This window comes from Talpa occidentalis, unplaced genomic scaffold (assembly GCF_014898055.3).
Source record: "Talpa occidentalis isolate TD23 unplaced genomic scaffold, MPIMG_talOcc4v2.1 talOcc4.14, whole genome shotgun sequence".
Classification (NCBI taxonomy): Eukaryota; Metazoa; Chordata; class Mammalia; order Eulipotyphla; family Talpidae; genus Talpa; species Talpa occidentalis.
The window spans coordinates 61,994,817-62,013,163 of record NW_023601433.1 but is presented as its reverse complement, the minus strand read 5'-3'; the positions used below and the strand labels follow the sequence as shown (position 1 = coordinate 62,013,163).

At 44.7% G+C, this 18,347-nt stretch overlaps 1 protein-coding gene across 5 annotated transcripts in view; it reads left to right on the top strand.

Annotated features, from left to right (window-relative positions):
- The window catches only part of FRMD4A (FERM domain containing 4A), a 302,659-nt gene that overhangs the window by 249,153 nt on the left and 35,159 nt on the right, over positions 1-18,347 (top strand). For all 5 annotated transcript variants that reach the window (XM_037510637.2, XM_054695096.1, XM_054695097.1 and 2 more), the window contains exon 14: positions 2,829-2,970. In XM_037510637.2, coding sequence (XP_037366534.2) covers positions 2,829-2,970 — 142 coding nt within the window. The remainder of the gene's footprint in view (positions 1-2,828; positions 2,971-18,347) is intronic.

Genomic DNA, 18,347 nt, shown 5'->3' with positions numbered 1-18,347 from the left:
TTTCCTCGTAGCGCTCTCTCTCCTTGTACATTCCATCATCGCGATGTTTCCATTCTAGACAGATGCCCGTTAGTCTCTAACGCTTCTAAGAATGTAGCCTCCCTTGGGAAGGATCTCTCTCTGTTGGCCCCTTTTCCATATTTTGTTTTCTGCCTCTGAGAATGATGTGTGGCAGGGCTGAGGGGGCAGGTCTTGTGATTAATGAAATTCTCAAGATGACAGGTTGAGTCATCAATCCATTAAACCTCATCTAACAAATTACTGCCAGACCCTAGTTTATATCCCATTCCAATACCAATGGCCTTTACCTTTGTTTTCTAACTTGGTCCTATCCCGAGTCATTGATATGTATTCTATGATTTCCATTATAGAAACAGGGATCTAGGCATCAAAGAGGTTGAACATCAAGCTCAAACAGCGATTTATTCAGATTAGCCAAGATTCCAATCTAGATCTTTTTGACTTTGGGTCCTGGGCCCTTCCCACCATGCTGAATGGCCTGTGTATTTGTGAGTTATTCTTACCTCACCAGAAGCGTGGGCCTTGGTAACAATGTGGTGCTGAAAGAAAGAGAGCAGAGGGCTGTGCTTCCCGGCTTGCATAGAGGAGAAAGCTCAACCAGATGGGTACTGTTGATGTGCTGTGGCCACACGCACTGAAAAGCACTTCCTGTTCTCCACTGCGAGCCAGAACTTACAAGGGCCTGGCAGCTGGGATTTTATGAGCAGGGAAGGCTGAACCTGAGGAAGCTGACTTCGTTCACAATGTAGGGATGAAAGTTGAGGGTCAGTGGAGGAAGCATCAGTGGGACAGAGAGAGGAGGAAGGCCCTTCATACCTGGTGAACAAAACAAGCAAAGTCCCAGCATTTCCTCTGCCCCTTGCACTTGGATCTTGTTGACATCAGGGAAGTGCTTAGTGACCGGAAGTCATCATCTTTCACCAGTGTTGGCAACAGTATGGAGGCTGGAGGAAGGGTGAGGTCATGGAGCTTCAGACAGCCTTTGTGGGCACCTGGGCACAAAGGGACAGTGTAATAAGGGTGAGCAGGCCAATGGTGACCCTCTGTGGCCTTCATTAACTCCTCTCTGCCAGCTTTCTCCTGAGTGTGGCAAGGAGCTGGTCTTAATGAACCAGATGCGAAGGTACAAAAGTGACTGAAAACTTCAGTTGTGACCCCCACAGTTGTGACCCTCACCTGGCTCTATCCATGTGTGCAAGACAGCAGTGGCCCTGGGAAGTTTAGCCAACATATAGCTTAGAGTAGCATTTATGTTTGTTTTTCATAAAATTCATGGTATAGGTGAAGTCAGTTGCCTTAAATATGATCACAAATATTGATTTCCTAAGAGAGGAAATGCAAGCCCATTTCACTTACCAGTGGAGAGAAGCTTTCCTACACACAATTCCTTTCGGGATATAATTGTGAATGCACAGTCCTTTTCTAATTATTCTAACCTGCTGTAACTGTCAGCCAAATCAGACCAATTAATACATGGAATAAATGGAGTGGAGTTTTCCCATGAGCTGAAGACTTTGGCACAGACATTTAGATATCAAATCAGCAGCAGAGTGCCAAGTCGGGCACTGCCTGGGGGATTTGAGTTCCCAAAAGAACAGCTGTCCCGAGGCTTCTCCACAGGTCACACTGTGCTTGTAGGCCGAGAGCAGCTCAGTCCTCTGAGCCATCCACAGCGCTCCACTTAAGAGGTTTGCATCAGAGTCTCCCTGGTGGCGCAAGGGGTTAAGATACAGCACTGTGAAGCCGTCCGCAGCCTCTGCAGCACGAGTTCCATCCCCGGCCAGGGAGGTGACCCACATGGTGCAGCAGACCTCTCCTGTCTTACCCGCTGCTCCCCTCAGCAGTGTATTTCGGTGTGTCTGCCTGTTCTGCTCCCCACTCTGTCTCTGGTGAATCCTCTTACCTCCCACACCTTCTGGCCTGTACCCCAGTTCTTGTATGCATAAATAAATTTTTTAAAAAAGAGATTTACATCACTTCCAAGTTCATTGGAACTTCATGAATTTGTCCAAATATCTCTTAAATCATTCACAAAGATGATGATTTTTTTCTCCTTCTTTAAGCACAAAGTAATTATAATCAGCACTATGTGTTGAGAAGCAGACAGAGGAGCAGGGAGGGAAGAGAACCTTTCACGCGCCTTCCCTCCTCTGACCCTACAAAAGTCTGGAGCTGTAGGTGCAGTTTCCCGGAGTAATACTTGGGAATGAGACTCAGTGAGGTTAGGTCACTTTCACAAAATCAGGACCTCAGCCGCGCCTGTCCGACTCCAGAGCCTGTGCTCTTAAGCGCAATGCAACCCGTGGAATAACAGACTGGGACACTTCTTTTTTTTTTTTTTAAAGATTTATTTACTTATGCATACAAGAACTGGGGTACAGGCCAGAGGTGTGAGGGTGAGAGGACTCTCCAGAGACAGAGTGGGGAACAGAACAGGCGGATTGACTGAAATACACTGCTGAGGGAGCAGCAGGTGAGACAGGAGAGGTCTGCCGTGCCATGTGGGTAGCTCCCTGGCCAGGGATCAAACTCATGCTACAGTGGCTTGAATAGCTTCATAGGTTGCCTCTTAACCTCTTGCGCCACCAGGGAGGCCCAGACTGGGACAATGCTTCAGCTCTATCTGCTCTTGCAGAGCTCTTGGTGATGGGGCAGGGGCAGAGTCATAAAAAAAAAAAAAAAAAAACCACTGCAAGAGGGGCGATAAAGCAACTTGCTAAACTTCAGGATGACAAGCCAGGGGGTGGTTGTATTCTTGCTCAGAGGTGAATGTCCCCTTCACTACCTGGTCTCCTCTCCCACACTAGTCTAAAATCCATGCTGCGCGAAGTCTGAGCGAGATCGCCATTGACCTGACAGAGACAGGAACCCTGAAGACCTCCAAGCTGGCCAACATGGGGAGCAAGGGGAAGATCATCAGCGGCAGCAGCGGGAGTCTCCTGTCCTCAGGTGAGCACAGCTCTGGTGTGTGAGCCGCCCCCACAGCCACCCGTCTGCTCTCTGCACCCTGAGCTCGGGGCTTGTTCGCTTAAGGTTCTACTTACCAGTGAGCTCACCCAGCATTCGTCTTTGTCTTCCGTCGCTAAGTGCCCTCGCGGTCCATGCATATTGTCACCAGTGGCAGGATCTCATTCATTTTTATGACTGAACGATACGGCTGGGTTGTGTGTGTTTATATGCATTTTCTTTATCCATTCATCCATCGCTGGCACTTCGGTCGATACTGCATCTCGGCAATATGTTGGAAATAATGCCACGTTTGCATTGTTTTTTAATTATTTGCGCATAGGGTACAGCGATCTGTCTGAGTCGGTGTCTTTGTTTCCTTTGGATGCATACTCGGAAGCGGGATGACCGGATCATATGGTGGTTTTATGAGTGTGTGGCAGCAGCTCTCCTGAGGCACAGCTTCCGCCCCAGAGTGGCTCTGAGGAAGGAGGAAGGCAGGGCAGCAGCTGAGGGGCAGCTAGCAGGCTCGCCAGGAGCTGGCTCTGGTTTTCAAGACCTCGGTTGTGAGCCAAAAGGGAATCTGAGGAAACTGCCAAGAGTATCAAAGGCCGGGAACAAAGCAGCAGTGGAGGCAGGCGGTGTGGGGAGGGCTGCTGGTCACAGGAGTCTCTCTGGGCTCCCTTCAGCACCTGCACAGTGCTGATGACTGGCCACCAGGAATGTCCTCTCCCAGGACAGAGCTGGGTTCACTTGTGTGTCATTAAAGGAGAATGACACTGGGGAAGGCTGAAGGTCAGGCTCTGGTGCCGAGCGACGCTGCGTTCCATTCCCTAGTAAACTTCTTGGGACTTAAAAAGTTCCAGACGTTCTCGCTCCTTTGGGAAGCAATGTCTTGCTGCCAGGGAGCGTGTAGAGTGAGGAAGTGCCCTGAGGCTGAGCCGCACTGGGGCTGCTTGCACTGCCTGCTCCCGCTTGTGTGCCTGAGGCAATTCACCTGAGATCCTGGGAGTTTTCAGACTGGCCTGACTTCAGGGGGAGCGATGCTGTTGGTTGGAATGGCAGAATGGGGGGCAGGTTTGGCAGAGAGGGGTGTCAATGATTGTTTGAAAATATCAGGAAAATACGAGCAGTGGTGGTCACTCCCAGACCACTAGGCCAAAGCCTGATTCTTCTTGGTGCTGGTGTTACTTTGCCTCTGAGACATGAAATACAGCAAGAGGTCTTGCCCCACCTGTGCCTGCAGACTTATGTCTATGGCCTAGTTTAGTAACCGCAAACAACAAAATGAAATCAAAGAGAAAAAGAGGCTGCAGGGGAAGAGATGCCAAAAGCTGTCCAGTGAGCTTCTGGACCCAGGGCATCCAGTTGTGGCAGGACACGGTCTGGACCCAGCGCGCAGGGGAGTGATGTGTGCCCATCCTGGCCCTGGACTGTGGGGCTGAAGGAGCTTCCACCCCAGGCCCCTCATTGGACAAGCCTTTCTGAGGCCCAGCAAGGGCTCCAGCCATGTGTTTTGGTAAAATCTGCAAACCTAATACATTTTTGGGTTCTTTTTCTTAAAGAGTCGCCAAAATTATATAGGCTTCAGGCCCCACAAAACCTGGATCTGCCTTCGCCAGCTCCCTGTAGGGTTCACCATATCCCCCTCCCATCCCAGGTTCTTCAAAAGTTTTTCATCAGTGCAATGAGCCAAATGATCGTTAATTCTAAGGCGTAGAGTTTTATGGTCAACACTGTAGAGAATGTTGTCTTATATCAAAGAGAATTGCATTCAAAGCCTAAGACCCCACACCCCTCCAGTCCCAGCCACTCGGTCCCCTGCTGACTGGCAGGGGCACAGCCAGAGCCAACCTTGAATTGGTCTCTAGACACTCTAACCCCTGTTAAACTCAGTCTCAAATCTGGCCTGGATTCATCCACCCACTGAGCTCCTTCTTCAGCCACAGATGAGCCCAACTCATCCTTCAGCCCCTATGGGGGTGAGGAGGATCTATCCCTGCTGAGCTTCCAGGTTTCCCCTTGAAGACCTGGGTACTATGAGCCTGGCAGGGTTATACCCAGAGGGAGAATGGATTCTTCCAGCTCTTGGGTTCTCACATTTCCTCCTGCACCAGAAGCACTTGGAGGGCAGTTCAGACCCAGATCACTGCACTCTACCTCCAGGGCGTCTGAGTCTGTACATCTGGGGTGAGCCTGAGAACTTGCATTTCTAGCAGATCCCCAAATGATGCTGACACCCCTGGCCCAGGCACCACAGTTTGAGAATCACTCTTGCCAAAGAGCTAAACACCAGAGGTGGCTGTGTTGCTCAGGATCTCAGCATCCAGGTTTCCTCACTTTTAAACCTGTGTCCTGGTCCTTCTACTAGGGCCCCTCGTCTCTGGCAACCTCCAGGGATACAAGCCTGTAAACCCAGAGCAGCTACAGATGAGGCTGTGCACAGAACCCCACACCTCCTGAGTTAGAACCCGTCTCACTACGCGTCAGCAAGGAGACCCCCATCTGAAAGACTAGTGCGTTTGTCATGGCATTAAAGTCGGTTCATCTCTGTTATTGCCCTCAGGTTGACATTAGTAATCGACCCAGTGAACTAGAGAAAAAGCCAAAGAAAATCCTCCTTGACCCACTCCATAGCTAATACAAGCATCTTTCTCCTAATATAACAGTTTTCAAGTGTTTAATAACAGTGACAGGAGGCCCAGGCTACGCTGGTTGGGAATGGATGGAGGCGCTCCTTCTGTGGGTGCTGACCCGCTCAGCCCTCACCCTGCCTGCCGCCCCAGTAAGCAAGAGGAAGGGTATGAGCCCCACCCCTTAACAGAGGGGGAGCAGCGGTGGACTCTCTCCAGCCCTGAGAATAAAAGCCTGAAGACTGGCCTTGAAAGACTAGGCTCCCCCAGGGGAGGCCTCCACACCCTGGACTTAGGAAAGACAATGGGCAGTGGAGGGAGTGGCCTGCAACAGGAATCATCCCAGCAGTCAACAAAGGAAATTACTAGAACCCACTGATTGGCAGTCACTCCCACCAGGACTGTATATTGCTCCCTCCCTTTCTTGTCTTGTGTGGAGAAGCTCTTGAGGAAAGCCCTGTTGGTCCCACCTGACAGGGAGGGTTTCCCTCACCCCATGTGGAAATCTAGCCCTTGGCTTAAAAATCTCTGCAGCTGCCTTTTTGTCCTTTAGAGTCCTCAGCCTCTGCTTGTTGAGAATTTCCTAGTCACATGTTCTCACAGATGGGCCTTCAGGGCGTCTTTTTATTTTACCTGCCAGGCCCTGTGTTTTTCCTTTCATTCAGAAAATGATACATGTAATCCTCTAGCCTATTGGCCAGTTACTGTCTCTCCTTTGCCTACTGCTTCATACAAGAAAAGATGCATTTTGAGAAACTAACCTTGATTTAAAAATCCTTTTTTCTACACTAATCCAGTGCTCCACACCCAGTAGGTGCTCAAAACACAATTAGAACAGTTGTTTTAACTGTTGTTCCCTCCCTTTCTTGTCTTGTGTGGATTTTGTAACTGAAAGTTTGTACCTTTTGATCCCTTCTGCCATTTTCCCTACCCGTTCCTACCCCCACCTCAGACAACCTCCAACCTATTCTTTGTGTAGGAGCTGGCAGGAGGGGGTGGGGGGGGGAACGGAGGTTGTGGAGGGGTGTTTTTAGATTCCACATATAAATGTGATTGCAGTAATTTGTCTTTCTTTGTCTTACCTCATTTAGCATGATACCCTTGAGATCCATCCATGTTACAAATGGCAAGATCTAAATTTTCTTATGTTGTTCTCTTGTGTTTTATTTTTTTAAGTTACATTTATTGAGGTAATGTTGATTTATATGTTTGAGGGGTATAGGTGGACACCTCTACAGATATGTTATTTCACCACACCCACTACCAAAGCCCCAGTAATCCTCCACTGGACCCTCCCTCCCCTTTGCTCAACTCCACCACGCTCCCCTTCTGGGAGGCTCAGTCATAGTCCAATATGCTCTTTCCCCTCCTGTTTTCACCTCTCCCTCTCCCCTCCTCAATGCCTGAGTGATATGGTCAGCTTTCCAAGTCAGTCTTTGTCTGACCTTTTGTTTGGTTACTCTATATTCTGCATATAAGTGAAACCAGATGATATTTATCTTTCTCCTTCTGACTGACTTAGTATAATCCCATCCACCTCCATTCGTGTTGCTGCAAATGGCATGAGTTTACCATTTTTCATCACTGAGTAATATTCCATTGTGTATATGTTCCCTATCTTCTTGATCCAGTCATCTGTTTGGGGGTATTTGGGTTCTTTCCGTATCTTGGATATTGTAAATAGTGCTGCTGTAAATATAGGAGTGCATAAAGTGCATAAATAAAGGGAAATATAGTTTCCTTTCAAATCAGTGTTTTTGTGTTCTTTGGGTAGATAGCTAGTTGTGGGGTTGTTGGTTCATTTTTAGTATTTTGAGGAACCTCTGCATAGCTTTCCCTAGGGGCTGGACCAGCTTACATTCACACGAACAGTGTAAGAGGGTTCCTTTTTCTCTACATCCTCAGTAGCATTTGTTGTGTTTTTTTTAATATGGACCCTCCTCACAGGTGTGATGGTATCTCATTGTGGTTTTGATCTGCATTTTCCTCATGGTAAGTTATGGTGAGCATTTGTTCATGTCTGTTGGCCATCTGCATGTGCCTGTGTGGCTTTTCTATGCATTTTTGATAGGGGTTGTTTTGTGTTTGTTGAGTTGTATAAGCTCTTTGTAGATCATTGATATCAGTCCCTTGTCAGATATATGATGTGCACATATTTTCTCCAATTCAGAAGATTTCATTCTTTTTATGGCTAAATAATATTCCATTGTGTGTGAGAGAGACAGTGTATCCATTCACCCATCAACAGACACTTGGATTATTTGCAAGATTCAAGATATGGAAACAATACTTGGCTCTTGCCAATGATGCTACATTGAAGAGGGTGCTACAGAAATCTTTTTCAAGTTAGTGTTTTCATTTACTTTGGATACATATCTAGGAGTGGAATTGCTGGATCATATAGTAGCATTGTTTTTAATTATTTGAGGAACCTCTATACTGCTTTCCATAGTGGTTATTCCAGTTCACATTCCCATCAACAGTGTACGAGGGTTTTTGCATTTTTCTCCACCTACACTTGTTACCATTTTTTGATCACAGCCATTCTTACACATTATTACATTGTGATTATGATTTGCATTTCCCCAAGGATTAATGATGTTGACTATCTTTTCTGGCATGTCTTCTTTGGGAAGACAGTTGTTCAGATTCTCTACCCATTTCTTAAACAGATTGGGTTTTGGTTATTTTGATTTGTTTTGCTATTGACTTGTATGCATTTCCTATATAGTCAAGATATCAGTTCTTTATCAGATAGGATTTACCAATGTTTTCTCACATTCAGTTTGTTGCCTTTTCATTTCATTGATGGATTTTTCTGTGCAAAAGCTCTTAGATTGATGTTGTCCCACTTGTTTATTTTTGCTTTCATTGCCTTAGCTTGTGGAGTCAAAAAAAAAAAAATTGCCAAGACTAATGGCAATGATAAATGATTACTGGAATTAAATTTGAAAAAAAAATTTTGAGGAAACTAGCAAGCATCCTGAATATTCTCTGTGTTAAGAACTTTCTATATTCCCAGAGTACGCTATCTCAGGCTTTGCCAACAATCCTCATATACCTGCCACCAACATTGTCCCTGAAACTACTGTGTCACTCTGAGCATACTGATATGAGACCTAGAGAGGTTAATCTTGTCAGAACAGGCTCCTTTTGCAACGAGAGTCCATCTTCGTTATCTTTCATTCATCCTTCTACCCTGTCTGTATCCAAATTGTGATGTCACTGAGACATGTAACAACACTGCTAATTTTTCAGGAATAAACATCTTTTCTAGTTCCCCAACTTTGGTAGAGAGTACACACGCTATAATTTCAAGTTATAACCTCTCCCCTCAGAGAGTTTGCGTAATATTTATTAATGTGAAACAGATAAAAGAGTTCTAAGCTATTAGTAACTTTGAAAGTGATTTCTGTATTTAACAAGAGCTCATAATTTCCTTTAAAATTACTGACATTCAGTATTTGGTATCTGAAATTTGAGATGCTAAATAATGAAGACAGGGGTAGCACTTATTCTTTCAAAAACAAAGTTTCCATGTAGTTGAAGGGATTTTTAAGGCTTGGAGCTAGAGACTGTTAAATCACTAATGACACATAGGGCTCTCCATGTGAGGCCCGTAGGCTGTATTCCCACAGAGACGCTCAGGGTGGTGGTCCATCCGTGCCCAAGCTGCGAGGCCTACGTTGGAATGAAAGACATGCAGCCCTCTTCTCCTGATACTGCACGGAATGGGATTCAGGCCCTAGGAAGGTTATGGGACCAGCGTCTCAAATCCATTTGTGGAGGAGCCCTGGTCACGAGGCTCTGAAAGGCTGTGAGGACCCTTATCCCAGAACACGTCTGCTGAGAGATAAGCTGGCCTTCCCCAGCCCCCTGCAAAAGGGGATGTTGAGGCAGCTCAGGGCATAGCTCCCGGAAGCCAGCCTGGTAGATCCCCTCCTGTGCACTCCACAGCCTGACCCCCTCACACAAGCTCTGCACCTGTTAAACTTGCTGACTGACCCCTGCAAGGGGAACGCAGGGAACATTGTATTCACTCTGCCCTGTGAGAACCTGAAATTGTCTCCCAGTTTCTGAATGCCCCTCTCTATTGCTTTGGCTCTGTGTGCTTCAGGGAACAAATTTTCAGAGAGTTCAGGTAGATTTTGAGAGGGCAACTATGAATTCAAACCAATTGGCTATATTTTCAGAATTCAAAGAAAGCACCCAAAGTCCTTTCTATGGGACTTCAAAGGGTTTGTTCCTCTCTTCCCTACAATCTCAAGAAGAAAAAAAATGGAATAGCAAAACAACTAAAGAAAAAAAATTACAAAGATGACAACAGCGTTTGTCATTATAGCTAAACACGCTTGGCCTTTTCATAGCTTGTCTGAAAGTGGGAGAGAGTGTAGGATTTGTTCTAAGCATTGTTTCGGAAATTTGCTGTCACAATGATTCTGCTTTCAGCAGCAGTGTAGGGGCCCAGGGAGATGTGTTTTTGACCTCACCCTATTTAAAGAAAATGGCACAGACTCGCTTAGGAAATACCCTGTGTGCTACAAGCACATGTGGCTTGTTGCATTAACCACCCAAACAAAAAAATGTTCCTGAGCATCCTTTCCTAAAGAAATAGAACAATGAGACTGATGTTGGCTTCTTGAATGGAAATATAGGGACATAAGCCACCCATTCTCTACAAAACAAAATGACATATCGTGTCTATAAATAGGAATTGGGCTGTATGATTAACGAGCTGGCAGTTGACTCATCTTCACCGTGATCAGCAGGATTGCGAAGAATGTGGTGATGGATCTTTGGTTGAAAAAATATAAAACCTATGGTCTGCTATTAGGCCCTAATTCTGCCACTTTCCACTCTGGGAGAAAACATGTTATGCCAAGCATGGGGACTCGCTCTGCCCGGGATCAGCCTGTGCCATTACTCAACTCCACACACTCTCATTCTCTGAATACTAGCACTTCCTTCCATTGTTAGGAAGTTTATTAAGAACCAACCTAACAATGAGGATGCCAGCGAGCTGACATCTCTCCATGCAGAGAAGTTTCCTGACAGACATCTGCCAGCATTACGGTCATCGCTCAAACACACTTTGCTTTGTGCTGGTGTAAATCACACCCTAGTTTCTGACTGGCTTTCTTCCATCTTCATGCATTTTGCTTTCGTCCTGTCTCTACCCTGTGTCTCTCTCCAGCGTTTTAAAGTTGTCCGGTATCCACTGCCTGAGTTCAGTCCTCTTAGGTCTAATGATGAGCTGAATTCAGGGGTCTTAATTTGGGTCATGACCTCCCAGTGGGCACAGCCCATTGCAGATGGGCACAGCCTCACAGCACTGCCTGAGGACCCGATTTTGCCAGGATGCTGAAGGGCACAACCAGTGAGGGCTGTGAAATCTCTCTGTGGGGTGGATGTTTTTGGACAGGCCTGAGTTGAAATTGCAAAGACAGTAGAATAATTGTCACTTTCCACTCTCAACAAACAAACTCACTTGTGCTAATAGAGTTGTGCCCCTGGGTGTTGGTAGTAAAGAATTACCTACTAAAGGGAGCCAGGGCAGACTGACAATGTATAACCTAAACAACTATCCAATGATGAAATGTAGATGCTGATAAAAGTTCATCACGGTCAGATCTCCTAGGCATTCTGTGTTCAATTCATGCCAGCCCTCTCCATATTGCAATAGAATAACAAAAACTTGGAGCCAGAATGATAACCCCCGTCATTTCTCAATATAAGAAAGGGAAATTGGGGCCTCCCCTGGGGGCGCAGTGGTTGAGCGCTGGGCTGCAAAGCTGCCTGCAGCTTCTGCAGCACTGGTTTCAATCCCCGGCCGCAGCGAGGGTCCCACATGGCGCGCAGACCTCTCCTGCCGCGCCCGCTGCTCCCCTCAGCAGTGTACTTCATCAGTCTGCCTGTTCTGCTCCCTGCTCTGGCTCTGGTGAATCCTCTCACCCTCCCGCGCTTCTGACTGTACCCAGTGCTTGTATAAATAAATCTTAAAAAAAAAAAAAAAAGAAAGGAAATTGTCTAAGTTACATCTAAACAATAATTTTAACTAGGTATTTTACCAGATGCTGCTAATTGTTTTTTTAATCAACGGTTTCAATATTCTCTCTGTCTCTCCCTCCCTCCTTCCCTCTCTAACTATACCTGGTCCTCTTCATCCTCTGGTGGGTGCACGTGCTGCTGAGCCACGGACGCTAGCCACAAAGTAAAGCTATTCCAGAGACGCCTAGCTGCCATCAAAAGGTGCTTGACTTTCAAAGAGCTTCCAATTCACAAGTCTTTTTAAATGAACTACTTTATTTTTAAAATTGCTAGGTCTGATGGAAAGTTTTCCAAGCATGCATTTTTCATGCTAAAAATCACATTCATTCTGCGAGATGGTCTCCAGAGATCACACATTTATTCTGAAATCTGCAATGGGCATTATTTCAGTGTCTCTTAGGACATCTTTTATGTAAGGAATTCATAATTGAGGATTTGTAAGGGAAATAAATAGATCTTCATCATAAAGAGGAGTTCAAACCTTTCCCTCATATTTGTTTCTGGGGTGTCTGCCAAAACTCCGTATAGCTTTTACAGATCTTCTGGGAATATGCTGTCGTCTTTTTTTTTTTTCTTTTTCCTAAAAGGCTAAACAGCTTGTCATTTCCTTCCCTTACTTTAGGACAACAGATTTCTTTCTTCTTTGAGGTACTGTTTGTTTCAAATTTCCCCCTCCTTCCAGAAAGGAAAGCACCCCTTCTATGTCCTGCCTCAGTGGGCTGGTCATCAGTGTTCCATCTGGATAAAAACAGATGAGCCACAGTCCCTGACCACACTCCCTTCAGGAGGATGCACACTCATATCCGGTGCTGAGTGGCCCAAGTCTCTGGAAAGATTAGAGCAAATTCCCCACCACAGCTGAACAAGGATATCCTTCCATGTGTCTGCCGGCTGGGAAGGGAGTTGATATTTGTGATTGCTGGTGTATCCCCCACATCCTGTCCTGGGGAACCAGCTGCCTCCGCTGGGTGAAGTCTGCAGCTCCCTGGCTGGAGAAAGTGGGAAGCAGTTGCAGAACAGGCTTTCACCACAGGTTCCCGTAACCGCTGTGGTGTCGGGCTAGGAGCAAAGATTTCCAGGTACCTGCTGACGATGACCATGACCTGCGGTGTGTCTCTCTTGCTCTCACCGGAACTATCTTTTAGCTCAGATCTTTTCTGCATCCCACCGGCCAGAGAATTAGTGACCTGTTTCTGTAAGATGCTTTGGATTCAGATTGAAACATGATAATAACCCAAACCAAAATATTGTATTTTCAATCTAGTATCATTCAGATAATCAGCAATAGTTGGGATGAAAAGTTTATTAGAGAATTGATTTGTTCTGTTTTTCTAACAATGAAACACGGGGCACATTTAACCTCCTCAGAGAGAAGAACAGACCAGGGGTGGGATGCTCAGCTCTGAGGTTCAATATTTCAGTGGTCTGGTGTGAGTGCCCTCCTTACATGGCAGCTACTGCCTCTTCTCATGTGGCCTTGCTCATCTCCTACCGCCTGCTGGTGGGTACTTTCCACGTCTAGACCGGAGGTTCTCTGAGGGTGAGCGTGTCCACTTAGACTTGCCTGTCCCCAGCCCACCATGCACACAGAGCTCTCAGGCTTAGTTGTTTCATGAGCACATCTGAAGACGCCCTCGGCCCCTTCCCCTTGCTTAGGCCTGCACCCCAATCTGCAGTGCTGTGGAAGGAGTCCCGGCTGGGGGGTAGATAAGATTACACGCTGCACCACTTTTGCAACAACCCTGCAGTGACTGAACAGAAGGCTTCTACCTTCATGGCGTTTCCATTCTAGATAGAGAAAACAGACCAGAGAGAGCTGAGTGAGAACCCCAGCTCTGCCTCTCTGTCCCAGTTGCCTCTTCTGTGAAAATAGGGATGTTGGTATGAGGGCTCAGTGATGCGGAACATGTGAGAAACTCCGGTCAAGAGTGCTGTAACAGCTCCACTTCCTGCCCCTTCTCCCCAGTGGCCTGAATTTCAGAGCCACAGTGGTGCGTGGCCTTCCCCTACCTTTCCACGTCTCCCCGTCTGTCCACTAACTAGTTTTGTAATATTGCTCTCCGCGATTGGGGTGCCAACCCCTGACATGGATCAGTGGCAGAGTATAATACAAATAACAATATTTATGTAGCACTTAAATCTCTGAACTCTCGTCTAAGCTTCTTTCATGCATTATCTCATTTAAGTCTCCATACACTTGAATTTTCGTCCCGTATTAGAGGGAAGGAGACTGAGACTTGGGGAGGTGATGTTCCATTGCCAAATCCCCGCAGGTCATAAGTGGCAGAATTGGGGCTCAAGCTCAGCCCTGGAAACACTAAACTCCTCAGCTGGAGACTCTGCCTCTGGAAGCTCCAAGTCCAAGGTGTTTTCCAAAACATACTCAGATTATTCTTTCTAAACCTTTGCTTGAAATGTTGATCCAAACTGAAGTATTTCTGTATCACCTGTAGCTAGCTTTCCAAAACATTCAAATCCTCTGTTTTTCCCTCAGTTCCTGCACCCACTTACTGTGCTCAGACAGTCTTTTCCAGGTAGCTCTTGCCTACTGTTTTCTTCAGCCTATGATTTCTGGAACCTTGCCTTCTGGTGCCAGTAGAAAGGTCCCGTCATCTTGCTACATCATTAACCCCAAAGACAACTCAGATTAAACTCTTATTTACTCTTCAGGGGTCTGAACCTGTGGGGCTGTTCACTGTATCCAGTTACCATTAAAGTAGAAATGTGCATGTCCAGACTTGGCCAATTCAAATTTAGTCAGGCCTCGCATTACAGCTAATTGACATAAAGAGTTAGGGTCCTGTGGCATTTTTCTAGTAAAAACAAATCAAGTTTCTAAACAAAGACCCCAAACTCTTCTATTATTACACAACGTGTATTCATTAATTCACTTTCCAACCCACTTATTCCAGTTCAGGGTTGTGGGGGTGCAGAGCCTCTCCCAGCAGCCAGGGTGCCCTTCCATCCCAGGGTGCATCACACCCCTACATTCCCTCTGACTGGGACAATTGAGACACACCAGTGAACCCCATGGGCACATCTTTGGGATGTGGGAGAAAACCAGACACCCACACAGACTGGAAGAACATGCGGAAGCCACACCAGCAGTGACCCCAGCCAGGAATTTGTCCTCATTAGCGTTGTAACAAAATGACATGCTTCGAGGCTCTTCTGTACTCTGCTGAGATGTAACTCGGTGGCACCATATTCTTTATGCAATTTCCACCACACAGAGTAGCATCATCTGGTAAAACAGAGATCTATGCCAGCCAATGTTGGTGCCAGAGGGAGAGGCCTCTCAAGCTATCCAGCCTGTCTCATGTGGGCTCGGTGTTGGGCTAACTACATGCTAAATTACGCAGGTCTAGTGCGTCCTGTAACTCAAGAGCAAAACATAACTAATTTCATAGCTAGAGCCCAGATCATGCAAAAATGCTGTGCTTCACCTCTTACAGTTGAATGTTGTGATTTTTACCTTTCTGAATCATAGTTAACTATTAGATTTGACTTAATAGATCATTTCCTTTTGAGAGGTAGGGCAGGGGTGAAAGGGAAAACAATGAATTTTTCGCTTGAATTAAAATCTTTTCATTTTTTTGGACCCGTTTCCCCAGGCCTGTTTTTTAAATCTAAAATCTGAGTTCCTTCCAGGATTATTTTACATTCTTATTAATTCTTGAGATGGTGGAACACAGAGTACCTCATTATAGTCAATACATTCTGAGGTGAAACTTAGTGGAATGTTTTTTCTGATGTTAGCATTTAATTGACTGTTTTCTTCACATTGATTTGTTGAACATTTGCTAGAGACTAGTTCTGTAAGCGCAACATGGTAAATCTAAATGGTAGGAGTCTCACTGTTTATGCTTGGCTTGTATACTTACATTTTTCAAAGGAAGGTCTATTATAAAATGTCAGTAGTCAATACATAGTATTGTATACAAGTCTGTGAGTGTTGGCAGTGATCTATCTTGAAGGACAGATCGAGTTCACTTACTACATATAAAAAAAAGTACCTCATTAAAAGTTTTATGTATCTTTAGAGATGAGCGGTGACTATTTCTAAGAGAAGCAGATTAAGATTCAACATGATTGACTCATGTGACATAAGATAGATATAAACTGGAGATAGCTTACAGCTGATAAGCACAGGGTAGTGACTTATGAAGGTAGAAAGCTGAACCATTTAATAAGGGGGAGCTATGTGTTGCTTGGATTGTGAAACCCCATGATTTAGTGTCTGAGAGCCATGAGGTAATGCAGTCTCAGCAAGTGTCAAGCTTTCGTTCAAGTTTGCTGTTGAGTTCGGAAACCTACAAATAGAGGCACGATGAAATCTGGGAAAGGATTACAAAAATGATTAAGTTTGGAAAGTGGGTTCTATGTAGAAAAATCCTACAGGTAACTGGATTTCCTTACCAAGATGACATACAATGTAATTATAGCACTCAGGTATGTGACTGCCAGCATTTGTTTCTTTGTCCCAGATAATATTAGCTGTTGTAGAGATTTATAGAAATGGTGCTTTCCTACAGAGATAGATATTCTCTATTTCTGGCTAGAATGGGGTGGAGGAAGAAGAGAAAAAAAGCCCAAGTTGGAATCAAAATGCACTTAGACATTGAGAATTCTCGATGACTAGGGTTATAAGAACCAAGATGCATGACAGTTGAGAGAATATGGGGTTCCCTTTCAGACTAATTAAGAAAGCAAATGAATAGGGCTCTATAGCAGAGGATAGCAGGGCTTTTTTTGTTTTTTAATTGAGGTAACATTGTTTTACAACCCTTTGTAAGTTTCAGGAATGTGGCTTCATACCATACGTACCACCAAAAGTCTAGTTGCCATTCACCACCATCCAGTGGACACCCTCTACTTGTTCCTTCCACCCACTCCTTGTAATCACCATTCTGGTGTCTCAACCTAAGGGTGTGTTTTTGTTTGGTTTGTTTATTTGCTTTGTTTCTTTATATTCCACATGAGTAAAATCATAGTGTGTCTTTTTCTGACTTCTTTCACCTAGTATAATCCCCTCAAGGTCCATTCATGTTGTCACAAATGGCAAGATTTCAGTTTTTAATAGCCACGTAGTAGGCCACTGTGTATGAGAGAGAGAGATATATGTGTGAGATATGTATACGATACATATATCATATCTTTAGCCATTTATTAATAGGTACTTAGTTTTTCCATATCTTTGTGAATCGTGTTGTAATGAGAATAGGGGTTCAATTAATTTTTACATATTCTTTGGATAAATACCTAGATGTGGACTTGCTGGATCATATAGTAGTTTAGTTTTTTGTTTTTTTGTTTTGTTTTTGTTTTTTTTTTTGGATCCTCCACACTGTTTTCTATAGTGGCTGCACCAATTTAAAGTCCTAACAATAGTGCACAAGGGATCATTTTTCTCCACATCCTTGCCAGCACTTGTTTTTTGTTTTTTTTTTTGCTTTTTTGATAATTGCCATCCTAACAGGTGTGAGATGATATTTCATTGTGGTTTTCCCTAATGATACGCGATGTCCTTTCAGATTAAAAATTGGTTTAAGAATGAATATCTTTTCATGTGCCTGCTAGCCATCTGCATATTTTCTTGGGAGAAGTGTCTATTCAGATCCTCATAGCACAGCAAAGGCATATGATGCAAAGGCATAGAGGTTATTTCTAGCCTTAAGATTCTGAGATGCCCTCTCTGCCACTGAAAGAAACAATATCTGACATTGGGAATTCCCATTGAATTATTCAAAATCTGTCATCTGTTCACTGAATTGTCCCAGGATGTTTCATATGGAAATAGAATTCCATCCCCTTCCCTAAAAAATCCTGTGGCAATTTTTATTGGGACTATAATAATTCTATTGTTAAATTCCTGGAGAACTGAAATCTTTTTTTTTTTTTTTTTTTTTTTTTTAAATATTAAATTTTATTTTTATATTCCCCCATACAATTGCAAACGCCCCATTCTGACCCCAATCCTTCCCCTCCCGCCCCCCACCCCCCAAAAAGTGTCTCTGGTTCATAGTTTTTTGTTGATTTTGATTTTCACTTTCTTATATTCATTTTCCTGGTCCCTTATTTAAGTTTTCTAGATTCCTGCTATGAGTGAGACCATCCGGTATTTTTCTTTTTCTTTTTGGCTTATTTCGCTGAGCATGATCCCTTCCAGCGCCATCCATGTTGCTGCAAATTGCATGTGTTTATCTTTTTTGAATGCTGAGTAATATTCCATGGTATATATGTACCACATCTTCTTGATCCAGTCATCTACTTTTGGGCATTTGGGTTGTTTCCAAAGCTTAGCTATTGTAAACAGTGCTGCTATAAACATAGGAGTGCAGGTGCTCTTTGGAATTGATGTTTCTGTGTCCTTTGGGTAAATACCTAGGAGTGGAATTGCTGGATCATATGGAAGCTCTATGTTTAGTAGGTCCAGAAATCTCCACACAGCTCTCCATAGTGGTTGGACCAGTTTGCACTCCCACCAACAGTGCAGAAGAGTTCCTTTTTCTCCACATCCTCGCCAACATTTGTTGTTGCTAGTTTTTTAATATGTGCCATTCTCACTGGTGTGAGATGGTATCTCATGGTAGTTTTGATTTGCATTTCCCTGATTGCAAGTGATGTTGAACATTTTTTCATATGTCTGTTGGCCATTTGCATTTCCTCTTCAGAGAAGTTTCTTTTTAGCTCTTCTGC